The following is a 27,364-nucleotide window of genomic DNA, read 5'->3' on the forward strand; positions in this document are numbered from 1 at the left end:
TCCTGAGATTATTTAAATAAATAAAATAAATAAATAAGATAAAATAAAATAGAATAAAATAAAATAAAATAAATAAATATATATGTATATGTATATGTATATGTTATATGTATATGAATAGCATTGATATATGAGAATAAGAAGATATAGGAAGATATAAGATTATATACAAGATGGCTTGGTTGGGGGTATGTATGTAAGAGTATAAATAACAGAGAAGTTCGAAGCTAGAGATAAACGATTGGATAGGATGGCTGCCCAGGAGAGGAAGGCGGGGGTGTAGGCATGCCGACAGAATGAGCAGGCACAAAAGGTGGAGCATGAATAGAAGTGAGTGAAAGCCTGCGAGAAACAGGTTCATTTGCTTTCCAATAGTCTGCCTGCATATTAGCGCTTGACTGCGAATGCCGGGGAATACGTGGCTGCCATGGTTCCCGAGGGTGTCGCAGAGTTGGTTTGGGTGACGGTTGAGACCATTCTCCAGGGTGACCACCATATGGAATCGGTCGCCAATATTTTGTCTCATTGTCTTCTGTTTCCCCTACTGGGCTATGTTGAAGATCACTCGGATAGCCATAAGTGCGTGGAGATTGTCGCAGGTTGCCAAAGCTTGTCATACGTCGCATGTTTGGACGTACACAATTATTATTATTGTTACTATTATTACTACTATTATTATTACTATTGTTGCTGTTGATGCTGCTGTTGCTGCTGTTATTATTCAGTGTATAAATATTGTAGCCAGTAGGCCGTTTAGCAATATTCTCCATTGACACACGCGAAGTGAGATCACAGAGACGATCGATGGCTGCATCATTCTGTAAATTGTCCATATATGCCAGTGATCCAAGCGACGTCGAACGGCCATGGCGGAAGAGACTGGGCGAATATGACACCTTTTCCAGTGTCTTTCGCATCTCTTGTTCCATGTGCGCCACCTTTACTAGCTGGTCCCCATATCGCTGCAGATCGACGATCGATACTGCCAGATTGAAGCCGTTGAGTTTAAGGAACTCCAGCTCGAGTATATTGAGTTCCGAGGCTGGTAGTCCACCCACCTACAATAAATAAAATAAAAATTAGATCGAAATGCACCCTTGCACATTTTTTTTGTGATCCGTACCTTCGCATATCGCGTATTTGTATAGAAGACATCACTAAAAAATTTACTTGACACCATAACACCTGCAATAATCAGTCTGTGAATATTGTACGAGTCGATCGCAAAGGGTCTTCCTGTGGTTGCTAATGCTTGTTTTGACATGCGGTCAAAATATACTAATAAGCTGAGAAAGCATTCGTTTGCGCATGGGCAGTATTTTAGAATACGTGCCAGATAAGAGAATATGTCGATGGACGGAATTGAGTGGGCATGAAACCGGGTATAAGCATGCGTAACTGCAGCCAAGGGTTTTTGGTGTGAGCTCAAGGGAGATGCCGAGACAGTGCGGCGAATGTCACCTTTGCGACCTGCCACAGATGCTGCATTGATCTGATCGTTTGCAGCTGTCATACGCTCGAGTAGAGATGCCAAAAGACGGATGGTCTCCATGGTAGGATAAAGAGAAAGATCGAAGGTAGGTGGATGCATCGCTCGTATGCTGTGACTTTTTACAAAGGCAATATAATGAGATGATGAAGCCCAGGTATTGGGCAAGACGGGTTCTCGGCAGAAAGAGAGAGAGAGAGAGTAACGAAATCGATAAAATAAAAATAAAATAAAATAAAATAATAGAAAAAAAAAGGGGAAAGCTGCAAAATCGAAGTCTACAAAACAGCTCTTGCCATTTAGGGGGATTGGTATGCGCACTATATTCCGGTCACACTTGTCTTGTTGTTTTCTCGCCCTCTATCTTTACTTTACAACAAGGGCTCTTAAGTTTAGGATAGATTATATAGCCTTATCTGATTATTATAGTGGCTGCCATTATTTGCGCTGGAGTAAACATACTATTAATCTAATATTTATACAAGCTACACCACCCTAAGAAAGAAGAGGGAGAAGGAACTCTTATTGGGTAGGTCAGTATTCATGCTCAGCTGATACTGGTGGCACAGTTTGTAGACCGTCGCTTGTTGGGTGAACGGCTTTTGGCTATGGGAATCCTTGGTAGGACATTACAGAAGGACCATGAGGAAACAATAATAGTTGTACTGATACTGATACAAGAATATTGTAATCAACTGATAAAGAAAAGAGAAAAATAAAACCTTGTTTCTTGCTAACAGACATGAAACCATGACAGTTTGCCCACTATTATTTCATGTATCTTTTTGTAGAGAAGTTCAGGCTAGTTCGTCTCTGTAGATGCGTACATTCATACATACATACATACATACATATATATATATATATAGCTATTTTGACTGATATGTTTTAATGCTATTAATGTGTAAAAACGTGATGTACAATTTTCTTTTTTTAGTTTGTTTAGCGTCTGAAGTGCCTGAAGTGTCAAATGTGGCTACAGTGGCAGGATATTTATTGTTGACAGCCGCTTATAATAATGCCGCAGTTTTGTTAGGGCAGAATGTACACATTGAAAGAGAACTTGAATGATTTCCCGACAGGCGGATTGTTTAACACTTACATTTTTACTAACGGTAAAACAGCCTGTTAAAAGAGAAAAACTCTTATGGTTGTTACAAAAGCACAATTGTCTATATATTTATTAACCTTGGATTTTCTGACTTGTTATTGGTGCTTATTCTTGAAATACAGATGTTTAGTATACTGCGGTTAAAGTTAAGTTTTTCTCTTGTAACTGAAATCACAAGAATACATTAACTGTATGAACCTCGAGTACAACTAGCTAAGTCAGATTTGGTTGGTTAATAGTTTATGCTGATAATAGAAAGGTTATATGCAAAGTAAGATGTAAATACATAAACCTTTAGTTTCACATTGATATTTTCTGGAAAGATCCAATAATGGGTGCATACATTGCATGTAAGCAGATACTGCTTGTTCCAAATAAAGAATTGCCTGCACAGAATTTATGTCTTTTGAATGGGGCTGTGTTTCTATGACTGCAGTCATTTTAAAAGAAAACAAAATAAAATAAAAATACAGTTACAATTACGATTACGATCAAATATTTCTTTTTATATATAAATTCAAGACATTACCGAGACAAGAGTCTGTGCACAATAGACCATGGTTTTTGATGCCTTGATTTTATATATTATTATTAGGTTAGGATTGTTCAAGAATAAATATTCCGAGCATTTGCCTCTTTAAGTGTGTCCCGGTTATCTAGAGATCAATAAGATTATGGAAGGATGTCACAGTACATGTTGCACTGAAAAAGTTATTTGCACATAAACTCTAGTTGTAGTGATGTATTTGCATATATAAATTACTGTATCCAATTCATATTTCGCTAGTATTGTGCTGCGTGAATCATTAAGTAGAGACTGTGTATCAACTCCGCGTGGTCTACACACATAGCCAAATTGCAAAACGTTAATTTAATTGATCGTATAAATAACATATTCTTATATTTCACTCTGTATTTACAAAGCACTGGACTATTTTATTTTAGATCATTTATTAAAATCATTTTCCTATTATTATTATCATTATTATTATTAATTTACAGCTAGCTGTTATTTTGCAGATGTTTTTTTTTAAACCAAGTATCACACACATAGGTGTGTCCTGGTATGCCAATTGAATTTATATGCAACCAAAACAATATCAAATATTACAGAAATATCTGATTCACAATTGATTTTCTTATAGCAACAAAAGATAGGAAAGTTAATCTGTCAAGCAGCAATCCAGAAACTCAATAATAGAAATTACAGAGTAATATATAATTTAGCTCGCCTTTTCAGTGTTCTTGTGTTTTCTTTCTTTCCAAATGATCTATGCTTTTTATGTTTGAGAAGTACGTCAAAAATACCACTTGACTAAATCTCAAATAAGTATACCGTAAGGACAACACTCACTAGATATATAAATATATTTTTAACCTTTGGAAGATTTATTTTAAACATATTATAGTTTTACCATTTGTATCAGTTTCAGATTGATATATTTTGTATTTACTTGAGATCAAACTCTACCAATGCACTTTTTGAAGATTATCTTTATTCACACTTTACTGTCTGTCTAAAGATATATATAACAGTCAAACAGTATCTGCTCACAATCTATATTTACTATATATCCAGATGTGCTACGTGTAGATGAGGTTTGAATTATAATGGTAAAATTTCATTTTCCTTTCCAAAATATTTTTGTACTGCTAGTAAAACGTAATTTTTCTCTTCCTTGAAAGCTCTCATAGACAATAATCAAACAATCTTTAGACTTTACAGTCAGTAAGATGAAGTAGTGTAGAGAATAAGCCTTGCTTTGTAAAGCATTTATCAGACCAAATTATGGTATCAAAATGTTTGTACTACAGATTCAGAGAGCCAATTGGAAATTGTACTTATTTATTTTAATCAAATCTTGATTTTTCTTTTCTTTAGAACCACTCTATAAGAGGAGATATCAGCTCCTTGTGAAAAACCTTTGACGAGTCCCAATCGACACGAGCTTTGATAAAGCTTTATATACGCTGGTTAATCTCAAACAATATTGCCTTTTTTGATATCTTTATTACATTCTTCTGGTCTAAAACGTTGCATACTAGAATTGTATGAGCACTATTTCTTGTAGATTTTAATAGTCTATACTATCGTACCTTTGCTTATACTAATTTACACGCTTTCCTTTTTTTTTCGTACTGATAGCTTGACTAGCGCCACGGCTTACACTCAAATACATATATTTATTTTAGCTTTAAAGTTCTGTCGAATTAACCGTGTTAACCATGGGCTAGTGCATTTCAAATATATAATTGGAAAGAGCTCAGTTAAAATATAATTCGGGTTTTTATTGTTCTTATGGTTTTCAGTGTTTCTTTCTTTCTTTTTTTTGGTATGGTGTTTCCTTGTACTTGTATCTGACTTATCACAAAGCTTTAGTGAATTATATTAAAGTCAACTATACGGCTTTAGCTTTTTTTAGATACTGTAGTTTCGTAGGATTGCTAATCCTACCCACCTACAGACACACACACACAAGACTACGACACCAATGTATCTCATCATATCTTTATAAAATAATACTAATAATCAAACATTCTTTTTTGTTTCTGTAATGGATTTTTCTTTGTCGGTTTGGTTTTTTGCTACATCAAGTGAAGCAATTAACTCTGAGGTATTTTCTTCAATATCATCAATTCGGAAGATTGGATGATGGGCTGATTTTGTTAAAGGTGGCAAGCTTGTCATCGATTCGATCTTGAACCCCTCCATACTCAATAGACCGTTCACAAAACTACTGGCCCGACTTCTATTACGGCTTCCTTGTTTAGAAGATGAAGCCATTTGATCAGACGAAGCTTCTCCACTAGTAGATCCGCTTCTGCTCCGCCCACCGTTACGGAAACTGGTGAACAGATCAAGAAAGTAAAAGTCATCGGCATCAGATTCTTCAGTTCGACCCCAATTAAAAATATTCTTGTCGTCCAGCCAATCCATACGTGCTGCCTGTTGTAGAAACCCGCTTGCAATCTTTGGAAGCTTGCTTTGTGTATTTGTCCATGGCAATCCAACTGAGCTTGAGGATCGACTCATAGACGGGCTGGGTGCCGGTTGGGATATACGGCGAATATAATCAGCTATATAATAGTAATAATAATAATAAACATATATACTTGACAGTCATTATTGATTTTCTTCCAAAATAATATCAATATACCACACACCATCAAAATCAGGGAATACTCTGGGACCATATTCATTAATAAGATCTGTGATGTCACGTGAAAGGGTCTCTCGGTTGATGCATAGGGTTTTGGCTGCATCAGAATCCAACAGCGCCATGATACTTGGTTTGAGTGACCTTTAATGGTACACAGCATATTTGTTTAGGTTGGGAAGTTGGCAGACCATGTCAGACTTACTTGACCATATCATGACCAATTTCACCAAAGCGTAGACTGGCGTAGGATACAAATGGAAGAAGAATCCATGTGGCGATAGGAAGAAGCCATTTCCAGACAGGATCTAGATTGGTCTGGAGCACGACAACTAGCATTATGAAACTGTAAAATGCATAGAGCGTCGGTAGTACCACCAGACCAACCAAAAGCTTCCATGTTGCCAATACATCTCTTCCTGCGATTTTGACTGTCGAGCCTTTCAAGGCATCTGCGTATACATGTGCGGTAACATGAAATAAGGTATTATAGCAGGAGAGGGAATAAGGGTTAGAATGGGGGTGGAAGATGTGAAAGATGATGTTTAACTTACCTGCTGCTTTTCGCTGACTGATCACTTTAGCCAATATAGCTACCGGGAGGTTCAAAAGTCCACTATGTGCCGAATAAGATTATCAAAAAGGTTATTCCCAAAGCGCGTGGTCTAGATATTATATTGTCTTACCCTGGAAATGCCCACAAGGCCAATAAGGTGATTATGCATATACGCTTCAGAATTAGACCGGCTGTGCGTCGTCTACCACGTACACTTGTTTTGGAGACCTGGTGGTCTTTGATCCCATGGTATTTGAGTAACTGATTGTAGGCCAATACTTTTTGTTGGAGGTCGATAACCTTGGGGTCATCTTTGAATAAATTATAGCCTATCAAGAAGCGGCGATTGAGATCCACAACCTGAGAGATGCGTAGTTTGCGGTGTGCAGGCTTGTATAGACGCCTGCCTGCTTGAATCAACTAGATTACAAAATAGTAGATATTGTTGGGGGATGTTTTTTTTCTTTCTTTCAATAAAAAAGATAATAATATTGGGTGATAAGCTATTTTACTACTATCTTACCATAAGTGTTTCATAACTTCCCGCATTGACCGTGACACTCTTGAGAGCACCATATATTGTATCTAAAAGTTTTCCACATGCATCTCTCTTGTCATTTCCACCACATTTGTACATATCGACCATTTCAGTTGATATAGTCAATGGAGTACCAAACTCAATTACAGCTCTAGAACGAAATCGGTGGGCATGGAAATAATTAAGTCCACAGGGTACAATCTTGACATCAAGCCCAGGATATTTCGCCATAGCGCCCAAAGCCATCAATGTTACACCCGCTAAGATTACCCCCCACATAAAAGAAAATAAAAATAGGAGGAATTTGTTGTATTTGTCAATAAATAGATAAATAAGTAAGCGAATGAATGAATAGCTTAGCATTAGTGTTATTGTTTCTATTGTTGCTATTATCGGTAATTGTCGCTGTTGTGTAGTTCGATTTCATACCTTTGAGAGGGAGAATCTCGGCCCGATCATGACTTCCTCCTTCGGGGAACACAGTGATGCATTCATTACGATATAGCTGTTCATAGACTTGCTCATAGACAGATCCTTGTTCAATATGAGGCATACACTTATATTTTGTTCCATTGGCCGAGTTTGTCAGTAAATCGATTGCTTTGAGTGCTTTGAATTCTTTGCACAGCTCAAGTTGGGTATCAGAGACTATCCTGGCCACTTCAGCTACTCCCGCTCCACCAGGCAAGACAATTGAATCTCTTGGTTTCAGCTGCGATAGAAATTCGGTGTCTGTTCCATTAATTAACAGAGAATATTCACGATCGAGGTGGATAACACCTTTTCCGGGAATAGCTGAATCTTGGGGACGAATAACGGGAACTGATATCGTACAAGCACAGGTACACACAAACACACATAAATATATACATATATATATAGATATATAAATAAATATTTATAAGAATAAAAACCGGTTGGTTGCTACGCAAAATAGGTGTGTGTATCTCATTGTCATTCTATTGTCTAATTTCAAAATTCCAAAATAAAAATCAATCCTTACTGGCATTGACCATTCGAGCAAAAGTACCAACTCCTTTTTGATGCATAGATTTCTCGGCTATGAGAAATGAGACGCGTCTTTTACATTCTCGCATAAGAATGATAGGATCGACAAACTAAATGAAAATAATAATGAGTATCATTTGTAAGGAAACGATACAAAAGTTAATTATTATTATTATTATCATTATTTTTTAAAGAAAAAAAAAGAACAACAACAATAATAATAAAATGTTTCTATTTTTTTGTACACTAGAAACTTATGGAATAGAAAGATATGTGTAAAATATAAAGAATGAATAGCTTACTTGATTAGCATGAGGAGCAACTACAAATATGACAGGTCCTTGTTGAGGAATCTTGTGAGATCCTCTTGGTCGGACCTCACGAAAGAAGATGTCGATCATGAGATTGAACAACCATAGGGCAATGTCGTATGAAGCCTTTGACATTTTAAAGAGATTGTGTATATATGTATATATATATATATATAAACTTTGTCTTTCTTCCTTTTTCCTCTTTTATATATATATATATTGAAAGAAAAAGAAAGCTTAGGGAAAGAACAAGTGAATTCCCATTTATGTTTTGTGAGAAGAAAATATACAATAATAATAATAATAATAATAATAATAATCGCATTAAGAATAGTATACATATAAATACATATCTGTGATAAATACTATAATAAAATAGGGAAAAGAGGATAGGAGCGTTTCATGTTAGTGGCTTTTATACATACACAAGCATAACAACATAAATGTATAGATGTATAGATGTATCAATGTATCAATGTATCAATGTATCAATGTATCAATGTATCAATGTATCAATGTATCAATGTATAAATATATACATGTGTACATGTATATATGTATTTATATATTTGTGTAAAGGTAAGTAAAGAGGTAGATAAGTAGATCAATATATGTATGAATAAAGATGATAGGAAGAAGAAGTGTGTGTGTGTATTTGTGTAAGTTTGTTCGTGCGTTTGTGAATGTGTGAGAGTGTAAAAATAAATAATTAAAGAAAAAATATGAAAAATAAAACATACAAAAAGAACAAGAAGTGTATGTAGAAGAAGTGTATGTAAAGTATATGATGAGGGTTGACCTTAAGAAATCCAAAAAAAAATCAAAGCAATATTCTGCTTGTTTGTTTGCTTGTTTGCTTGGTTTTTGTTTGTTTGCTTGTTTGTTTTTGTTTTTGTTTTTGTTTGATTGATTGATTGATTTGGGTTGAATTCTTTTTCGTGTATAATAAAAAGAGGTATTTTTCGATTGTTTGTTTCTTTGTTTCTTTTCTTTTATGCATTCATTCTTAGTTGGGTAAAGAAGTCTTATCTTGTCTTGGCTCTTGCTGTTCATGAAGTTCCATTTCTTGAATTACACGTAACCATTCAGTACCTGCTTCTTGTCGAATGGCCTCAATCTTGCGCCGGAATACATCATCAGTTCTGTCAGTAAAAGGTGACAATGAACGATTTTGTTTGGAGCTCTTGGAGCTCTTGGTTGATTGTTGCCCAGGGGAACGACTACGGCGCATTGAAGACCGAGGGCGACGCGATGATCGACGAGCTAATGTCTCATTTTGGACAGTCTGTTCAAGCTCAGCAATACGGGACATTCGTTGATCAGGTCTGTTGGTTGAGTCATTCGTGTGATCATCACTTTGTCCAAGGCGGATAAGACGTTTGTTTTTCTTATTCTTTGGTTTGACCATAGCGATAGGTCCATCCGGAGCCGTTCCTTCTGGCTTCTCATCCTCGCCTGCATGTGCAGCCGGCCAAGTGGCAGTATCTGTGCTGTTGCTTTGGCCCGCAATTACAGCTGCAGGTGGTGCAGCCGTGTCAGCTTTATCAGGGTTGATTCGTCTGCGTTCGAGAAAAGAAGGTGTTGAGCCGTCAAGTCGAATGTCAAGTTGGACATCCGCAAATGCCTTAAAGATCTGGACACGGTGGTCTGGCTGGAGAAGTGTGAAGGGATTGCCTGAAATCCAGATGTCTGCAATGTTTGGCAAACCGGTCAATCGACCGACTTCAGCACAGTCCTCGATTTGATTATCTCTGAGGTCCAAGCGTTCGAGTGCCCATAGACGGTCCAAGCCTGCCAGCTGGACAATCCGGTTACCACTGAGATCCAGTTCGAGGATATTTCCGAGGATTGTATTGATTCCTGTGACAGACGAGATCATGTTGTGAGCCAGCTGAAGAGATTGGAGATTGAAAAGAGTGGACAGTGCAGTAGGTACATCAATCAGCAGATTGTTGCTGAGATTGAGGTGGCTGACAGGGCGTATTTGGGACATTGCATGTGTGTCGAGGGTGGTGATATTGTTGTCCTGGAGGCTCAAATATCTCAATCTGTCCCAGGTGTCTTCTAGTCCCAACACTGAAGTACAGTCCTCAACATTGGCTCCCTTGACGACTAGCCGTACCAATGATTTACTCAAGTCAGTCCAGTCGGAAATCATGCGGGGATGAACGTTTGCCAATTCAAGGCTGGTGAGTCGTTTGAATGGCAGGAGTGACAACACGACCGACCCATCTTGAGGGAGCGGTGTTTCGTAGCCTGCGATGGTCCGCTGTCCACTCCGCGTCATGCCCGTGTGAGGATCCACGACAACACTCATGTGCAGTCGCAGAGCGGTTATGTTTGCGAAATAGTTGTAGATATGCTCGATGTCCATGTGAATAGGTTTGTCCTGTTGGGGTTGCTGGCGCCAGAAGTTCCAGTGTGTCGAGAGTGAGAGGGTCGAGAGGGTCGAGGCTATGGAGTTGACAGACATGATTGAAGGTGCTTCTCCCATAGTGGCCGATGTCTCTGTCTCGACTGTACCCCCGTCTGGTAACGGACCGAGCAAGGCAGGGTCCCCGATATCGAGGCCCGAGTGTTCAAATTGAACGAGCAAGAAATAGAGGTGGTGGATATCAAGCGTCAGACAAGGACGCTTGGGCATGTAGCTGGTTGTGGCAGCCCAGCCTGTACTGGCTGATGCTGTGGTTGCGGCAGATAACAAGGACATATAAGGCACCAGTCCACCTAGAGCACCTTGTTTTTGGGCTGGCATAGAAGTCCTCCGTAATAGGTTGTTACTGCTGTTCATTATACCGCTCATGATGCCCTTCATCCCATCTTCTCCATAGAATGAGGATGTCGGACTGGAGCTGGATGATAACAATCGTCCTTGGTTGGAATCAAGGTAATGGGTTAGCGTACGAATAAACTGTTCGCCGGGAATAATAGACATGACTGGACTGGTTGCTTTCTTTTACTGGTTTACAGAATTAATTATAGAGTATAAGAAAGATAAAGAACAAAAAGGAGGGCTAGATAATGAATAGTGAAAGAAATACTGGTTCTTTTTGTATTATTTTTTGTTTTGTTTTGTTTGTTTCGGCAGTGCAATAAATATGTGAATATTATCGTGTATTTTTTGTGAGTCGGTTATTCGTGTATGTGTGTGTATCAGTTGTCTGTGTCTGCTTAAAATTTATAGATATATATATATGTATATATATATAAGCATGTGTGTGTGTGTGTGTGTGTGTATCTGTATGTATCTGTATGTATATATATATATATGTATTTATGTATTTATGTATGTATGTATATGCTTGTGTATATACAAAGGCACTATTATTATTATTATTTTAATTTTATATTTGCAGTCAAAAAGATATATAAATGTATGTATTCCAAAATAAGTAAGTAAAATAAGTAGTAGCTATAATATGAGAATAAGAAGAAGCAGAAGAGACAGAAGAGACAGAAGAAGTATAAGGTGTGTACCAAGAGTAATTTTTGTTTGACCAAAAAAACAAAAACAAAAAAAAAACAAAAAAATAACGCACCCACACACAGAGAGATATATACGTGTGTGTGTGTAAAGTGTTTATCTGTAAAACAACATATTAGGCGCTGTTTCAAAAAAAATATCTTGAAAACTGATCATTTTCTGTCATATACATTTACACTTGATTTTAATATGTGATAAGATTATATACATGCTTTTGCTGTATGTATTTTGTGTTATCGAATCATAAAAAGAATCGCATTTATTTATGTAATTGATGAATTTTTTTTGATTGATTAATTAAGAAAGAGTTGGAAAATCCAAAACCATAAGTTCCTTTTTTTAATAATAGTAATAAAACAAAATCGTAAAGATCCTATTTACTCTTCATCAGACTCGGCCTTGTCAGCGGCAACGGGAGCAGCCTTCTCATCACCAGTAGCACGGGCTAAAAAGTTAACCAAAAAATAAAATAAAGTGTACTTCATTAGAACCATAATCCCAAAATAATATATATATATGTGTGTGTGTGTGTGTAAATGTGTACGTACTGTAGATAACCTGGGCATGGTGACGGGACAAGGGCTTAATCAAACCCTGGGCCTCGAGCTCACGGATGGCAATGCGAGCCAAGGAACCGTTAAGTCTCAGACGATCGACGAGGACAGACTGAGAGATGAGCTTGTAGGTGGGAACCTCCTTGAACAAACGCTCATGGGTAGGCTTGTCGAGGACAACCAAGTTGTTAGACTTGTCCTTGACCTTCTTGGCAGACCACTTCTTCTTGGCCTTCTTTCCTCCGGAGGAAGAGCTAGGCTTGGCGGCAACGTCCTTCTTGGCCTAAGTCATGGAAAGCAAAATAATAATAATATATATATATATATACAAAAAAGTATACGATCCATCCAAAAAAGAGAGAATTCGTAATTTTTATATATAAGAAAGTCAATCCATCGTGTTCATCCATCGTTTCCATCCATTCATCCATTCATCAATCGACGTTTCTATATGTCTTTATTTTTCATCTATGTACTGTTGTGCTGCCGCTGTTGATGTTGATGTACGCACCATTGTTCAATAAGGATAGGTTAAGAGGAAGATAAATCTGGCCTGGCCAATCCACTTACTTTTACACCCATCCACCCACCCATCGCCTGCTTCCCCGCCCGCCAGGTCCCTCCACTAACAAGCCCGGCTGCCGAACTAATCTCTGTCTGCGTCTGGCGAAAATCTTCTCAACTAGCAATGCTTCTATTTTCTATTGTAAATATATACACGCATATATATATATACATATACACTTTCTCTCTCTTTCTATTCATCTTCCATTCTTTCTTTATCTCTATATAAACAATATATAAATACTTCTTTATTATCTATAAATAATTTCATACGGTTACTAGTAATAATAACTTTAGTAAATAATAAATAAATATATAATATTAATAATCAAGTACAGTTCTTCTTCGTTGTGCTATCAAACCAAAACTATATTACAAAGTGTGTTTATGAGCGTTTTTGTTGAGTTTTAATCATAATTGGTCCCTCTCTTCTTGAAGTTCTGTTTTGTGAACATGACCGGCGATGAATATAAAAGGGCTCAAGAAGCTTGGGTGTCGGATTGTACAGGAGGATCTACATTTGAAGTGATAACCATCTGCTTTAGTTCTGTTGTAAGCTTATTTTGTAAACAATGAATTATATATTTTCTTTTTATATATATATATAATGTTAACATATTAAAAGATATAATAATAATAATAATAATAAAAAAGGCATCACATATACTTTGGTCATCTCTTTCCAGGGCCAATATCAAGATATCTGATAGTTACTGGGCCCAAGTATTGATATATTGCTTGCCAGTCTTTGCATGCCAAACTTTGGCTGCTGATTATGCACATTTAGTATCAATTGGTCTTTTGACTGCTAGTGCTCTTGTGTATAATCTGACATCAGAATCAGCATCAGCATCAGTGTCACCATTACCTGAAGCCAAAACATCAATGTTTAAATCTTACTTGACAGTCTATCGAGGCTGTACTATGCTCATGACTTGTATTGCTATTCTTGCTGTCGATTTCCCCATTTTCCCTCGGCGCTTTGCAAAAGTAGAGACCTTTGGAACCTCTCTTGTAAGTCAATTGAGTATTTACAATAATAAAAAATAGTACATCAATAACATTCGCCTTTTTTTTTATATATATTTTCATATTTTATTTACTTCTTCTTTGCTTGTAGATGGATGTCGGTGTTGGATCATTTGTATTCTCTTCTGGGGTAGTGGCCTCGCGTGCTTACCTTGCCGGAAATTCATCATTGTCAAAGTCAAAGGCTCTCGTACAATCCTTTAGATCTGCCTTGCCAATTCTTGTTTTGGGAGGACTTCGTCTTGTTTTGACCCGAGGTGTTGATTATCAGGTAAAAAATATTGTGAATATACATAGACTTTGGGGGGGTTAAAACAAATAACACTCATAACCATCATCATCTTCTCTGTTGTTGCTGTTGTTGTAGACTCACACATCGGAATATGGATTGCATTGGAACTTTTTCTTTACTCTCGGATTCCTTCCTGCTTTTGTTACACTTGTTAGTTTTCTTCAAAGATATGCTTCGTTTGGCGTGCTTGCCCTGACGGTTGGTGCTTGTAAGTCAGTGTATTTACGTATGAGCAATATATTAATTAATTGATTTTTTTTGCTTGCTTGCTTGCTTTGAAAAGTGTATGAGGCAGTGCTTCAGTATGGTCTCCAGACCTGGATATTAGAGGCACCCAGAGTGGATCTTTTGAGTGCAAACAAGGAAGGAATATTTAGCTTTTTTGGTAATTGTTTGCTTTCTATACATTGAAATGAATGTGATTACCCTTTTTTTTTCTTTTTCTTTACTGATTTTGTTTCTTTTTCTATATATGAAATCATGATAATGATCATAATTTTAACAGGGTACCTATCTATATTCTTATTTGGATTGGATTCTGGATTGGTTGTATTTAAGAAATACAAGGCAGATGACGATAGATGCCCTACTGGACGCCAATTGATCAAGAGAGCTGTTGGTCTGTGGATTGTGTATATGGCCTGGACAGGGACAACCGACTTTGCTGTTTCCCGTCGCTTGGTAAATGATAAATAGATATCCAAAAGATATATGTGTGGAAGTTTATTAGCATTTACTGATGTAAATAACAGGCCAATGGACCATATGTTCTGTGGGTGGTTGCATTCAACCTATCTCTATTGGCTGCGCTTGTGTTTGTAGATCATAAATCACAAGTAAAAGGTCAAGGTCCTAGTCTATTATTTGCTATGAACCAAAATGGTCTAGTTACTTTTCTGGTTGTAAGTAGCTTGTTTGAATATAATATATTTATAATATATACTGACTGTTATTCTTTAATATAGGCTAATGTATTGACTGGGCTGGTTAATCTCAGTATAAGAACCCTGTATTGTAGTGCTATTGTGAGCTTCTTGGTTTGCTCAATCTACATTGTGGCCGTGACTTTATTCCCTTGGGTATTGTGGACCAAATTTCAGATACGATTTAAGCTCTGAAGGGATCCTTTCCCGTTATTTATTATTTTGGATATAAAATAGAGTGTGTGTGTGTCTGTGTATATACAGATGTATTTATACAATAAAATAATATATATTATTTAATTTTTATATTATATTATATTATTTTTATTTTACTTTATATTTTAATTTTTTTTTTTTTTTTGTAATTTTGACTTCTTTGCTTCAATCATCTGAAATGCAAGGTAAAGTGACTCCTTGCTATAATCAAATCCCAAAATATCACTTTATACATTTTTATATAATTGTCCTTTCTTTTCTCTCTTTCTTTCTTTCTTCTTTTCCTTTATTTATTTTGCTTCTATTATTTCTTCTTTCACTGTAATATATATATATATATATATATTTTCCTTCTTTCACTATATATATATATACATATATATATGTATGTGTGTGTGTGTGTGTTTGTTTGTTTGTTTGTTTGTATACGTGTATTTGATATCCTTGGACTCCTTGAACTCCTTGAACCCTTTATTTACACTCAGTAATTGACTACACAACGACAACTATTCAATAATATTACTCTTATAATCAATCGCATTCAAATTCAATACTCTTCATCAAAATCAACATCAACATCAACAACATGAAGAAAGAGATAATGAATAAACAACGACATCTTCAACAGTCCACACCTATACATGTATAAACAAAATACTTTCATTCTTCATTCTTTATTCTTTGTATCAAAATAAAGGTAAAAAGAAAAAGAAGAAGAAGAAGCACCAAAGACACTCTTATTTCAATCTACTGCTTATTCAACCTCTAAAGGCAATGAAGCGCTTGAAACAAAACACAAAAGAAAATATACTCATTATCAAAGCTCATTGGTCATTGACACTTGTTCAAACTATTTCTTTATCTGTTCATCAAGTTTCCTTTTTATTTTCTTTTTGTCAAAGTGTATTATTTGAACAATAATTACAGCATAAACACAAACACCACCACCACCACCACCAACTACAGTAGCAGCAACAACAACAACAACAACAATGCTCACTACTACTAAAACACTTACAGCAACAGTAACAGCGACAACAGCAATAACAGAACAGACAACTACAACAATTACAACAACTACATAATAAAGAAGTCGTTTCTAAATTGAAAAGCAAATTAGATATATACATATACACACACATACTTTCATATTCCCCAACAAGAGAGTGGTAGTACATCTCAACCAAGAACAGAAGAAAAAAAAAAAGTCAATATGGCGGTCAATATTGACTTTCTCTCTTCCATCATTGACATTTGTCAGCATTAGTCATTCCATCCACTTTCTTCTTCTTTTTACAATTATATTTTTATTTTTTATTTTTTATTTTTTATTTTTTTATTTTTTATTTTTTATTTCTTTATTTATATATATACAAATATATATTATTTTTAATTTTTAATTTTTTAATTTTTTAATTTTTTAATTTTTTAATTTTTTAATTTTTTAAAGATTCATATAAATAATTTATTGACGTGACTCCTTCCTTATTTTTTTTTTTTTAACTCATGTCTTCTCATCCATCGCCTATAGCACAAAGACCACCTGCTAAGCGTGGTCCTGAGGAAGACGCCAGTCAACGTCACCGACGGCGTGTATCTTCTGATGACGGACGCCCCTATCGCCCCAGTGGTGGCAAAACCCTGCCTCCCCCTGCCGCGATGGAACCTAGTAGTCCAATGAGCTCCGAGGCATCAAGTCTAGAAGATGACGACGATGAAGATGACGACGATGACGACGACGAAGAAGACGACGACGACGAAGAAGACGAAGAAGACGAAGAAGAGGATGACGAAGATAATCAACCTCACCACCCAACACACAGCTATAAATATACTCGAGCTGGAAATAACGTTCAAGAATATCTTCAAGACCAAAATGATTATGACGACGACGAAGAAGAAGAAGAACAGGTGGATGAGCAGATGGTTGAGGAAGAAGAAGAGGTTGAAGAAATTGAACAAGAAGTAGAAGAAGTAGAAGAATATCAAGAATATCAAGAAGACTATCAAGAAGAATATCAAACAGAATACCAGGAAGTTTATCAGGAAGAATATCAACAAGTGGAACAAGACATCCAAGACGAACCTGTGTATGAAGCTGAACCTGATGATTATGAAGAATATGAGGAAGACGAAAACAGAAACGAAAATGAAAACGACGAAGACGACGACGACGACGAAGCTCTTGACCTGGGCAGACTGGACCCGGATTTATATTGTCTGCGTCGGTCTCGACGAGTAACCGTCCAGCGACGAGAGGTAAAGAGGGAGTATTAGCAAGAGTGGTTATTGACTCTCGCAGACGTCTCCTCTCACCGAAAGTGAAGAGAGTCAAGACAGCAGTAGTGGCGATGAATACGAAGAACATCTGGCTGGGCTGGGCAAGCGAAACCGGGGTGGTCGGTTAGCTCAACCTGTCCAACCAGCCATCTTGTACGATGGTAAAGTTATCTTTATATAATTTACTGTATAATATTTGGTCTTTATATATACATATATAAAGAATTACTGTTGATATTATTATCTATTTACTTGATCATTTATTTAATGTATTCCTTATTTCTTATTTTATTTTATTTTATTTGTAGCCGTCTCGTCTGCCGACGCTTTATCTAGTGATCTGGGTTCCGAGGCCAGTAGTGCAAACAACGATAGTGATTCAGATGACTGGGCCGGATCATCTAGAGTACGAAAAAATAACAAGTCGAAAAAGAAGAAGAAGAAGAAGAAGCCTGTCATGTCAGACTGGGGTAAACCAACAGCAACATCAACAAAAAAAATAAGAATTATCATCAGAAGCTACCAATTAATAATCATAATCATAATCATAATTATATAAATTTACATACACAAACACACATGCATACACCCAAAACGATACTAAATTATTGACAAACCTTTAATAATAATAATAATAAGACAATATAGAGATTAACAACATTAATTGTGTAGTCGACCCAGCTCTCAGCGAAACTCGACATTCTATGCGTAAGAGAACCGTGACCTCTTACAATGAAGATAAAGCAGACGCATGGGGTTTATCAGAACCAGAATCTGTTGTCAATATGGGAGCACAACCCGAAGAAGAGGAAGAAGAGGAAGGAGATGTTATTGAAAGTGTTCACGATCATCGGCGGAAAGCAGATTTTGGTAAGTTACTCTCTCTTTATTTTTTATGGCTTTGTTTTGTTTTGATATAATGCACATGTATCTTTCTGTATGTATGTATGTATGTATGTATGTATGCTTATATACATATAGGTATGTATTTTACATATCTTTTCTCTCTCTATAATTATATGCACACACATACACATACATACACATACGGAAAGAGGAGAGAAAAAGATAAAGATACATATACACACACACCTTTGTACCTATACAAATTGTCTTTTTTTTTTTTACTTTATATTATATTATTATATAAAAAATTACCTATAATACAACAGTTGATGAAGAGGAAGACGTCGGTGAACGCAATATGGAGTTCCTGGTCAAATGGAAAAAGTGGTCACATTTGCATGATACCTGGGACTCGTACGATTACCTGCGCAACTTCAAGGGTGCCAAGAAGCTCCTAAACTACATTAAAAGCAGCATTCGTGATGAAATTCGGTTCAGAAACCACCCCGAAACCACCAAAGAAGAAATCGAACAGCATGACATCAACCTCGAACGCCAACGAGACGAACTTAAGGACTGGAGAACAGTTGAGCGAGTGATCGGCATGAGAGGCCCTTCGTCTGCGCCCGAGTACTTTGTCAAATGGAAATGCCTGCATTATAGCGAGTGCACCTGGGAGTCAGCTGAATTGATCACCAAAGAATACCAAGCCGAGGTAGACGCATTTCTTGACCGCGAACAAAACGACCAGATTCCGTCCCGCTCGGTGTCGTACCACAGATCTGGTCGTCCCAATTTTACCTTTTTTAAAGACCAACCCGCGTTTATCCAGGGTGGCCAGTTACGCGATTACCAGCTGCATGGCATCAGTTGGATGTACCATTTGTGGTGCAACAACCAAAATGGCATATTGGCCGATGAAATGGGACTAGGAAAAACTGTCCAGACAATCGGTTTACTCAGTACTCTATTCCACAAGCAATCCCTTTTCGGTCCCTTTTTGATCGTCGTTCCTCTCTCGACAACTGACAACTGGATGAGCGAACTCAGACAGTGGGCTCCTGCCATGAATGCCCTGTGCTACATTGGCGACAGACAGTCGCGTCAGGTTATCCGAGACCATGAATTTTATGTAGCCGACACCAAGAAGCTCAAGTTTAATGTGCTGGTGACAACCTATGAGCTCGCCATGAAAGATCGAGTCGAATTGGGTGCAATCAAGTGGCAGTATCTTGCGGTAGACGAAGCACATCGTCTAAAGAATTCCGAAAGTCTATTGTACGAAGTCTTGCTGGGATTCAATACTGTCAATCGTCTCTTGATTACCGGCACGCCTCTTCAGAACAGTGTCAAGGAATTGTTCGCACTCGTGCGATTCCTGATGCCCGATTTCGAACTCAAAGAACTTGACATCGATCTTGATCAACAGGACGATCACCAGACCGACAAAATCAAGACTCTGCAGAACAGCATTCGGTCCATGATGCTCAGACGTCTCAAGAAGGATGTCGAGAAGTCTTTGCCCAACAAGTCCGAACGTATCCTCAGAGTTGAGATGAGTGAGATGCAAAAGAACTTTTACAAAAACATCCTGGCCAAAAACTTTGCTGTGCTGAATGCAGGCTCTGAAAAGAGCAAAAAGCAGTGGCTCAACATTGCGATTGAACTTAAAAAGGCCAGCAATCACCCCTATTTATTCCCACAGGCCGAAACGATTTCGTACAGCCGCCGTGAACAGCTAAAAGGCCTGGTCGAGAACAGCGGCAAGATGGTGCTGCTGGACAAGCTCCTGACTCGGCTCAAGACAGACGGCCACCGGGTGCTCATCTTTTCCCAGCTGGTCATGATGTTGGACATCTTGTCGGACTACATGGCCATGCGTGGACACCCTTTCCAGCGCCTGGATGGCTCGATGAAGACCGAGGAACGCAACAAGGCGATCGAACACTACAATGCCCCTGACAGTCCAGATTTTGTGTTTTTGTTGTCAACACGTGCAGGTGGTATGGGCATTAACCTCTGCACCGCTGACACTGTAATCATTTTTGACTCGGACTGGAACCCCCAGAATGATCTGCAAGCCATGTCCCGCGCTCACCGCATTGGTCAGACCCGGTCTGTCAATGTCTACAGACTGGTAACCAAAGGCACGATGGAGGAAGACATTATTGAACGTGCAAAACGTAAGATGGTATTGGAATATTGCATTATCAACCAGATGGACACCTCGGGACTGTCTTTGCTGCCCGAGAACTCGCTCGTAACCGCATCCGGAAAACCACGCGAATTGCCGTTCAGCAAAGAAGAAATGTCAGCAGTTCTCAAATTCGGTGCCCAAAATATGTTCCAGAACACCGAAAACACCGAAAAGTTGACCGACATGGATCTTGACGACATTTTGGCCCGTGCAGAACACACCGAGACCCTGGATCGTGGCGAGTCGGTCGGTAACGAAGAGTTCCTGGCTCAGTTCAAGGTGACCGATTACGGAGGCACTGCAAGCGACCTGCGATGGGACGAGATCATTCCGGATGAAGTCAGGGTTGAGGAAGAAGCCGAGTTGTTATTGAAACAGCAACAGCAGCACCAGGCTGATCTTTTTGAGCGGGCGGCCAAGAAGAACCGAAGACCGTATCTGGAACCTCTGGAGGAATCTTCATCGGATGAGCAAGCCATTCAAACCAATGGAAAGCCAGTAGGTCGGCGGAAACGAGCAGGTCAATCATCATCGTTATTGGCAGCAGGAGGAGCAAATGGGGCTGGTGGTACGAATGCAAACGGCACCAGTGCGGGGTCCAAAGCATTGGCTCGTGAACGCAAAGCCAAGGGCAGCCCAAATAGCCTAAGTGAAAAAGACCTCCGGGTGTTGATTCGGGCTGTTCTGCGGTACGGCGATGTAGAAAAGCGATATGACGAGGCCGTTCAAGACAATGAGCTGCGACACAAGAGCAAAAAGGTTGTACTGGAGCATTTGCAAGACCTGCTGTCGAGCTGCCGGACCCGAGTCCGGGACCAATTGGCAACCTCGTCGACTTTGCAATATCATGGAGGTGCAGACAGCGACAGTCTTCTGCGGGAGCTGCGACACACCAAGCAAAAGGCGATCCTGTTTACATGGAAGGACATCCACAGTGTGAATGCCGGACAGATCTTGCAGCGACACCACGACATGACGGTTCTTGCGCGCCGGCTGGATGCCATGGCTGACAAACTCAAGTTCCGCATGGCGCTTGGAGCAAAGCGTGTGCAAGGGTGGTCCTGCGTGTGGGGTCAGAAGGAGGATGCGATGCTGCTGGTTGGAGTCCATATGTGTGGGTTTGGACGATGGTGCCAGATCCAGGCCGAGCCTTCGTTGCAGCTGACGACCAAGTTCTTTTTGAATAACTCTCAGGACGATGATGACAATGCTGGTGGTGATGATGCCGAAAAGAGCAAAGATCACGACAAACGGACGCCAAAATCAATCCACCTGGCCCGTCGAGCAGAGCAGTTGATGAAGATCCTTGCGGAGGATGATCGCGGAGAGTCTACGGCTGCTGCATCATCAACCTCAGGGTCGATGTCGGTGGGAGGTAGTGGACTGCGATCTTCAGAACGCTCGGACCGGAGAGTAGGAAACAGCAGTAGCAGTAGTAGCCATAACAACAATAATACTATAAGTAGTAGTAGCAGTAGTGGAGGTGGAAGTACACGGCGGAAAGAACGGGGCCGAGAACGAGAAAGAGATCGTGAACGGGATCGAGATCGAGATCGAGATCGGGACCGGGGCCGGGACCGGGACAGAGAACGGGGCCGGGATCGTGAACGAGGACAGCCACCGACCAGCCGACGAAGGGTTGAATCCAATTCAAGGGACTCTCAACAGTCTGAAAATGACGCTGATCGTAAATACCGGTCATCAAAGTCATCTCGAACCGACAGTGATCATCGCCACACAACCTCTATTACTACAGAAAGTAAAACAACTACAACAACTACAACAAATACAACAAATACAACAACAATATCTGCTTATGCTTCCTCAAATTCCGTACCTACTACTAATACTGCTCCATCATCCTCATCAACATCAACCACCGCCCACTCACATCCACCACCAGCGTCATCCTCACGCTCCTCAGTAGAGCGCACACCAAGACCCAGTAGGGTGATTGAAGGATTTGTAGATTATGACGATGAAGAGGCGCACCGAACCATGCGTCCTATGCGCGAGACACTGTACAGACTGCGGGACGAGAGTCCTCGACTGTCTGGGCCAGAGAAGGCTGTGATGATTCGAGAATGTATCCAGCGGGTGGGCCAGTATGTAGACAAGCAATTGGCCCACTTGAGAGGCGACGAGAACACACACCTGCGCACGCGATGCCACCGAGACCTGTGGTTGTATACGACCAAGTTCTGGCCCAATGCCAGCATCACACACACGACCCTGATTGAGGTGTATGGCCGGATTGTGGCAGCGCAGGCAGAAATGGATGCTCGGCCTTCAGGACATTCACAGGACAGTAGTGTGAGGAACAGGAGCAGGTCAGAGTCTAGGGACGATCGAAGACGAGATGAGAGGAGGCGAGATGATAGACGACGGGAAGATAGAGATCGAGATCACCGAGATCATCATCACCGCAGGCATCGTCGTTAACACTAATAAGAAAGGGCATAAAGAAAGAGAAGAAGAAGAAGAAGAAAATTCTTATAAAAAAAAAGAAAAGAAAAGAAAATACATCCAATTCATACACTCCAACAAGAAGAAGAAGAAAAGTTATTATTATTATTGTTGTTGTTATTCAAGCAAACACACTACAATTCACAAAGCACACATTTTATATTTTATATATTTTCCTTATCTTATTTTTTTTATTTTATTTTTATTCTTGCTCTCTCACATCCACACAAGCACGCACAAAATGTGTCTGTATATCTATACACAATTTCCAAACAAACAAACAAAAAAATATGAGAATACAAGATGTACACATATTATACTACATATTGACTTTATTGACTTGATTGTATTGTGACCCTTTTTTTCTTCTTCTTCTTCTTCTTCTTCTTTTCTTTATTACACTTCTTTACTACAAAAGAGAAAGAATAGAAAATGTACCTCTTTATTTTCTTGTTTCAAAAATAATAATAACAATAATAATAATAATAATAATAAAAAAAAAATTAAATAATTTTTAATTGTATTTTTATTGTTACAACTCCAAAAGTCACATAGGATTTTTTTTTATATATATATACCTTTCTTTTTTTTTCTTCTTCTTTTGTACACATCATTTATTTATATCAGTTGTCTTGTTTATAAATGCCACCAAAACCAGCTATTGAAATCAGTGCTTCAACTGTAATTACTTCTCACGATTGACTGTTAATGCTGTTATATACAAAATTATCAACATAATGATTAGCATCATAACAAATGAGTAATTATATATATATATATATATATATATATTTCTTTTGGTAGGTATTTGATCTCAAGGCTCAACTTGCGCAACACACTGAACAATTTGAACGAGGAAGATCAGGTGGTAAACAAGTATCTGCAGCAACAAGAAGAAGTGATAAGGTGAGAATGGGAGTAGAAGCTTTGAAGTAATTGTATTAATCAATCCTCATTTTGTTTTTTAACTATATTTAAATATATATATATATGTATGTATATGTATAGAAACCAACTGTTTGGGCTAGACAAAATAAAGGTGTTTCAAGTAGATCAGAACGAGATGCACCTGTACTAGAGGCAGTCGAGTCTGATGTTTTGATGAAGAGTCGAGAAGCTTTGGAACGTAAAGCAAGACTGTACGATCAAATGAGTCGGCAAGTGAATCCGAATGATGAGGATGAAGATATATTGATTGACTTTGATCGCAAGTACTGGCAACAAGTATATAAAATATAAAATATATTTACGCATAAAAAAAGTTAAAAGAAAAATAAAATTGTACTGAGTATTGAATGTATGTACATGTTTTTCTTGTGTAGCGCGAGATGAATACTACTAGACAACCGAAACGAAAAGACAGAAAGGACGATGAAGAAGACGATCCTTGGGTTGAGCATGAGGATGAGTTTGGTCGTACACGGGTAATCCGAAGAAGTCAAATACCGTCACGATCGCCTTCTCCTATACGATCACGATCACGATCACGATCACGATCACGATCACGGTCTCGTTCACGTTCACGTTCTCCTGGAAACTTTATTCCAAGAGATCCAAACCAACTTGCTGATCGATCCAATATACTACATTATGAAGCTGACCGAGAGATCCGAACCAAGGGAGTGGGCTTTTACACGTTTTCAAAGGACGAAGAGGGACGTGAGGAGCAGTTGGAGCGGCTGAATGCGCTGCGAAGGGAGACCGAAGAGGCCCGGAGGAATGCACAGAGTGTGGCGTCCAAGCGAAAGGCGATAATGGCGCGTAATGCACAAAAGATTCATGCAAGACGAGCAGCCATACAAGGGAAATCGACACCGACTGACAAGGATGATGACAAAGATAATAATAATATTAGGGTTAATGAGGATAGTGTGACTGAATTTTTGCGGTCCGTGCGAAGGAAGATTGAATGATGTACAAATATACTTTATGTATTAAATTTTTATTTTAATATTCCTGTCAAGTACATTACATTACCAAATACATTGTCAATTATGATTTACAATTTTTTTTTTCTCTCTCTCTCTCTTTATTTTATATAATCAAGGTAAACATTTTTATTTTTATTTTTATTTTGTATATATATATTTATTTATTATAGACAAGGACAAGGATAAAGTGAGAGAAAGAATAAGAATATTAGTAATATATAAAAAAAAAAGGGGGGGGGGATTGTATTTTTTGTGGTTTAAAAATATCTACCAGAAATACTTGTGCATATATAAAATAGAATAGAATAGAATAGAATAGACAATTGGACAAGTTGGATAGATATATAGAATAAATAAAAGCGAAATAACAGAGTAAGAGAAAATAAAGTACATTGAAATAAAGTAAAGTAAAAGAAGTGTATGTAAAGAAGAAGGAGAAGAAGAAGAGGTCTGTTTTTTTTTGTTTTTTTTTTTTTTAGTTGGTTGGTTGATGATCATTTTTGGTGTTGATTAATTTTTTTTGTAAAGAATAAAAAAAAAAAAAAAAAAGAGGAAAAGAGGGGGTAATGAAAATCATATATGTATTGTTATTTTTAAAATAAATAAAAAATAAAATTAATTGACCACATTCTCTTCTTGAATTGGTTGCCAAATGATTCGAAAGTCTTGGGTGTCAACGACGACTTGGTGAGGGACAGAGTCTGGGACAGAATAGAGAGTGTTTCTGGCTGCGTTCTGGGACATGCAGTAGAGAATGATGGATGCATTGATGCGTTCGAGTGTTTCTGGGTCACCTGATGCGAGCGGTTCGTTCGGCAGGTCGCCGAGATGAGACCAATCGATGTCCACAATAGGCAAGATGCGAGGGGTAGAAGAGCACCTGAGGGTGTTATTAGAGTTGTGATGGATGTGGTTTGTGTTGTTGGTGCTTATTGAGCTGGTTGATGATGTTGAGGTTGATGAGCTGTAGATTGGAGCTAGGACTGGACCTGAATGTTTGAGAATATCTGGGTATGGCCAGTCAAAGGATTGTGGTTGATAATGACGGGGGAATGTTGGGGACGGGGTTGTATTTGGGCTCTGGGAGTCTCGATCGAAGAGATCATCGGGGTCATCGAGAAAGGATGATAGAGAGAGTGGGGATTGGTGGGAGAGGGTTGGGGATGGTTGGTTGAGTAGACGGGAGAGGGACATTGATGAGGCGACTCTGGTGTTGTCCTGGCTTGAGGGTTGATAAGCCAAGAGGATTGTTTGATCTTTAGAGTGTTTTGGAGATCCTGGTTGAGTATTGGAGTGAATGGAATTTGAAATTGCTGGATTTGATGATTTTCGGGGAGCTAGTAAGACTGGTTTGTCACGGGATGCACGTCGCATGTAGTCGCGTTTGTAAGGGTGGCTGGATTGGCGCATGGTTGTGACCCGGGATGATGATGTTGGACGGTTAAAGGTGCTGTTTGGGTCGAGCAAGAGACAGCCGTACTGGGGGTGATCTGGCTCCAGACACTGGTCGACGAATCTGGCGCCGAATACTGGGACGAGTTCCTTGCGTACATGGAATGCGGTGCGTTTGCAGAGTATGAGGGCAAATTCGTAAGGAATCCAGGTGCCTTGGATCTTGAGGAATCCACCCCGGATTTTCTTTACTCGCAGATCAGGATTGGAGTCGACCATCTTGACGATGTCAGCCTTTGAGTTATTCAAGGATTTCCAGATTCCTGTAAAGAACACATAACCGGTTTCTCTATCCCACATTATTGGTTGACCGTTGATCATGTATTCATAGACTACATAAAGTTAATCAATTGAACTGGCATTAATACAGAATTTATTTAAACAAGAGAGATGTACCAGGAATGTATCCACGAGGATCAAGAGAGGTAGAGTATTTGGCCTTCTTGACCTTGACTGGCACCTGAACGTGGCATCCAAAGGGACGGAAGCGGGGTGAATCGTTGGGGTCCATGGTGTCCATTTTGATTCAAAAGGAGGTGAAAAAAAAAAGCGAATATTAAATTATTAAATTATTTATTTTTTTAAAAGAAAAAAAAAAGAAAAAGGTTTTTATTTTATTTTATTTTATTTTATTTTATTTTATTTTATATGTTGTTTATACGCAAGAAAATAAAAATAAAATAGATAAATGAAAGGCAGGGAAGTTAAAATAAATAAATAAAAAAGAAAGTTGTTTTTTGTTTTATTTTTTATTTTTATTTTTTGTGTACAGTGTACAGTGTACAGTGTATACGTGTACGTGTGTTTATTAAGAAAGAGAGAAAGACAAGAACAAGAACAAGAACAAGAACAAGAACAAGAACAAAATAATCCAAAAAAATAATAAAAAATAATCAAGAACAAGGGAAAAAAAATTTATAAAAAAAAAAGGGGGGGGGAGGAAGGGAATAAGTGAATTA

The 27,364-nt window shown here is 38.4% G+C and overlaps 8 protein-coding genes across 8 annotated transcripts; 3 read left to right on the forward strand and 5 right to left on the reverse strand.

The window, feature by feature from the left end:
* Window positions 1-778: 778 nt before the first annotated feature.
* On the reverse strand, window positions 779-1,657 carry PHYBLDRAFT_132757 (cyclin; the record flags this gene model as incomplete). Its single annotated transcript, XM_018429518.1, has 2 exons — window positions 1,124-1,657; window positions 779-1,058 (listed from the first exon to the last, which is right to left on the reverse strand). Coding segments are annotated over exons 1-2 (747 nt in total), but the record flags the coding sequence as incomplete, so codon positions are not given.
* A 4,067-nt stretch (window positions 1,658-5,724) lies between these two features.
* On the reverse strand, window positions 5,725-8,315 carry PHYBLDRAFT_132759 (hypothetical protein; the record flags this gene model as incomplete). The annotated part of the gene is made up of 8 exons (XM_018429519.1): window positions 8,163-8,315; window positions 7,856-7,970; window positions 7,282-7,674; window positions 6,838-7,112; window positions 6,445-6,734; window positions 6,313-6,374; window positions 5,964-6,210; window positions 5,725-5,902 (listed from the first exon to the last, which is right to left on the reverse strand). The coding sequence occupies exons 1-8, from the start codon at window positions 8,304-8,306 to the stop codon at window positions 5,725-5,727; spliced, it is 1,704 nt and encodes a 567-aa protein (XP_018293673.1). The 5' UTR covers window positions 8,307-8,315.
* Window positions 8,316-8,684: 369 nt separating this feature from the next.
* Window positions 8,685-11,158, reverse strand: PHYBLDRAFT_180858 (hypothetical protein). The gene has a single exon (XM_018438371.1). It carries the CDS (start codon window positions 11,104-11,106, stop codon window positions 9,178-9,180), a length of 1,929 nt encoding a protein of 642 aa, XP_018293674.1. The 5' UTR covers window positions 11,107-11,158; the 3' UTR covers window positions 8,685-9,177.
* A 656-nt stretch (window positions 11,159-11,814) lies between these two features.
* PHYBLDRAFT_123991 (hypothetical protein) lies at window positions 11,815-12,731 on the reverse strand. Its single transcript, XM_018428964.1, has 3 exons — window positions 12,721-12,731; window positions 12,204-12,492; window positions 11,815-12,100 (listed from the first exon to the last, which is right to left on the reverse strand). The coding sequence occupies exons 1-3, from the start codon at window positions 12,721-12,723 to the stop codon at window positions 12,033-12,035; spliced, it is 360 nt and encodes a 119-aa protein (XP_018293675.1). The 5' UTR covers window positions 12,724-12,731; the 3' UTR covers window positions 11,815-12,032.
* Window positions 12,732-13,226: 495 nt separating this feature from the next.
* PHYBLDRAFT_166864 (hypothetical protein) lies at window positions 13,227-15,212 on the forward strand (the record flags this gene model as incomplete). Its single annotated transcript, XM_018435507.1, has 8 exons — window positions 13,227-13,325; window positions 13,428-13,787; window positions 13,894-14,073; window positions 14,170-14,302; window positions 14,378-14,479; window positions 14,600-14,775; window positions 14,847-14,996; window positions 15,060-15,212. The coding sequence occupies 8 exons, from the start codon at window positions 13,227-13,229 to the stop codon at window positions 15,210-15,212; spliced, it is 1,353 nt and encodes a 450-aa protein (XP_018293676.1).
* A 3,496-nt stretch (window positions 15,213-18,708) lies between these two features.
* On the forward strand, window positions 18,709-22,803 carry PHYBLDRAFT_123993 (Homeodomain-like DNA binding domain-containing transcription factor; the record flags this gene model as incomplete). Its single annotated transcript, XM_018428965.1, has 4 exons — window positions 18,709-21,089; window positions 21,201-21,848; window positions 22,194-22,479; window positions 22,543-22,803. Coding segments are annotated over exons 1-4 (3,567 nt in total), but the record flags the coding sequence as incomplete, so codon positions are not given.
* An 861-nt stretch (window positions 22,804-23,664) lies between these two features.
* PHYBLDRAFT_166866 (hypothetical protein) lies at window positions 23,665-24,935 on the forward strand (the record flags this gene model as incomplete). Its single annotated transcript, XM_018435508.1, has 4 exons — window positions 23,665-23,703; window positions 23,827-23,928; window positions 24,031-24,246; window positions 24,345-24,935. The coding sequence occupies 4 exons, from the start codon at window positions 23,665-23,667 to the stop codon at window positions 24,933-24,935; spliced, it is 948 nt and encodes a 315-aa protein (XP_018293678.1).
* Window positions 24,936-26,474: 1,539 nt separating this feature from the next.
* Window positions 26,475-26,916, reverse strand: PHYBLDRAFT_111049 (hypothetical protein; the record flags this gene model as incomplete). The annotated part of the gene is made up of 2 exons (XM_018428192.1): window positions 26,475-26,737; window positions 26,802-26,916. Coding segments are annotated over 2 exons (378 nt in total), but the record flags the coding sequence as incomplete, so codon positions are not given.
* Between the last annotated feature and the right edge of the window lie 448 nt (window positions 26,917-27,364).

The sequence above is a fragment of the Phycomyces blakesleeanus genome (assembly GCF_001638985.1).
Source record: "Phycomyces blakesleeanus NRRL 1555(-) unplaced genomic scaffold PHYBLscaffold_7, whole genome shotgun sequence".
Lineage (NCBI taxonomy): Eukaryota > Fungi > Mucoromycota > Mucoromycetes > Mucorales > Phycomycetaceae > Phycomyces > Phycomyces blakesleeanus.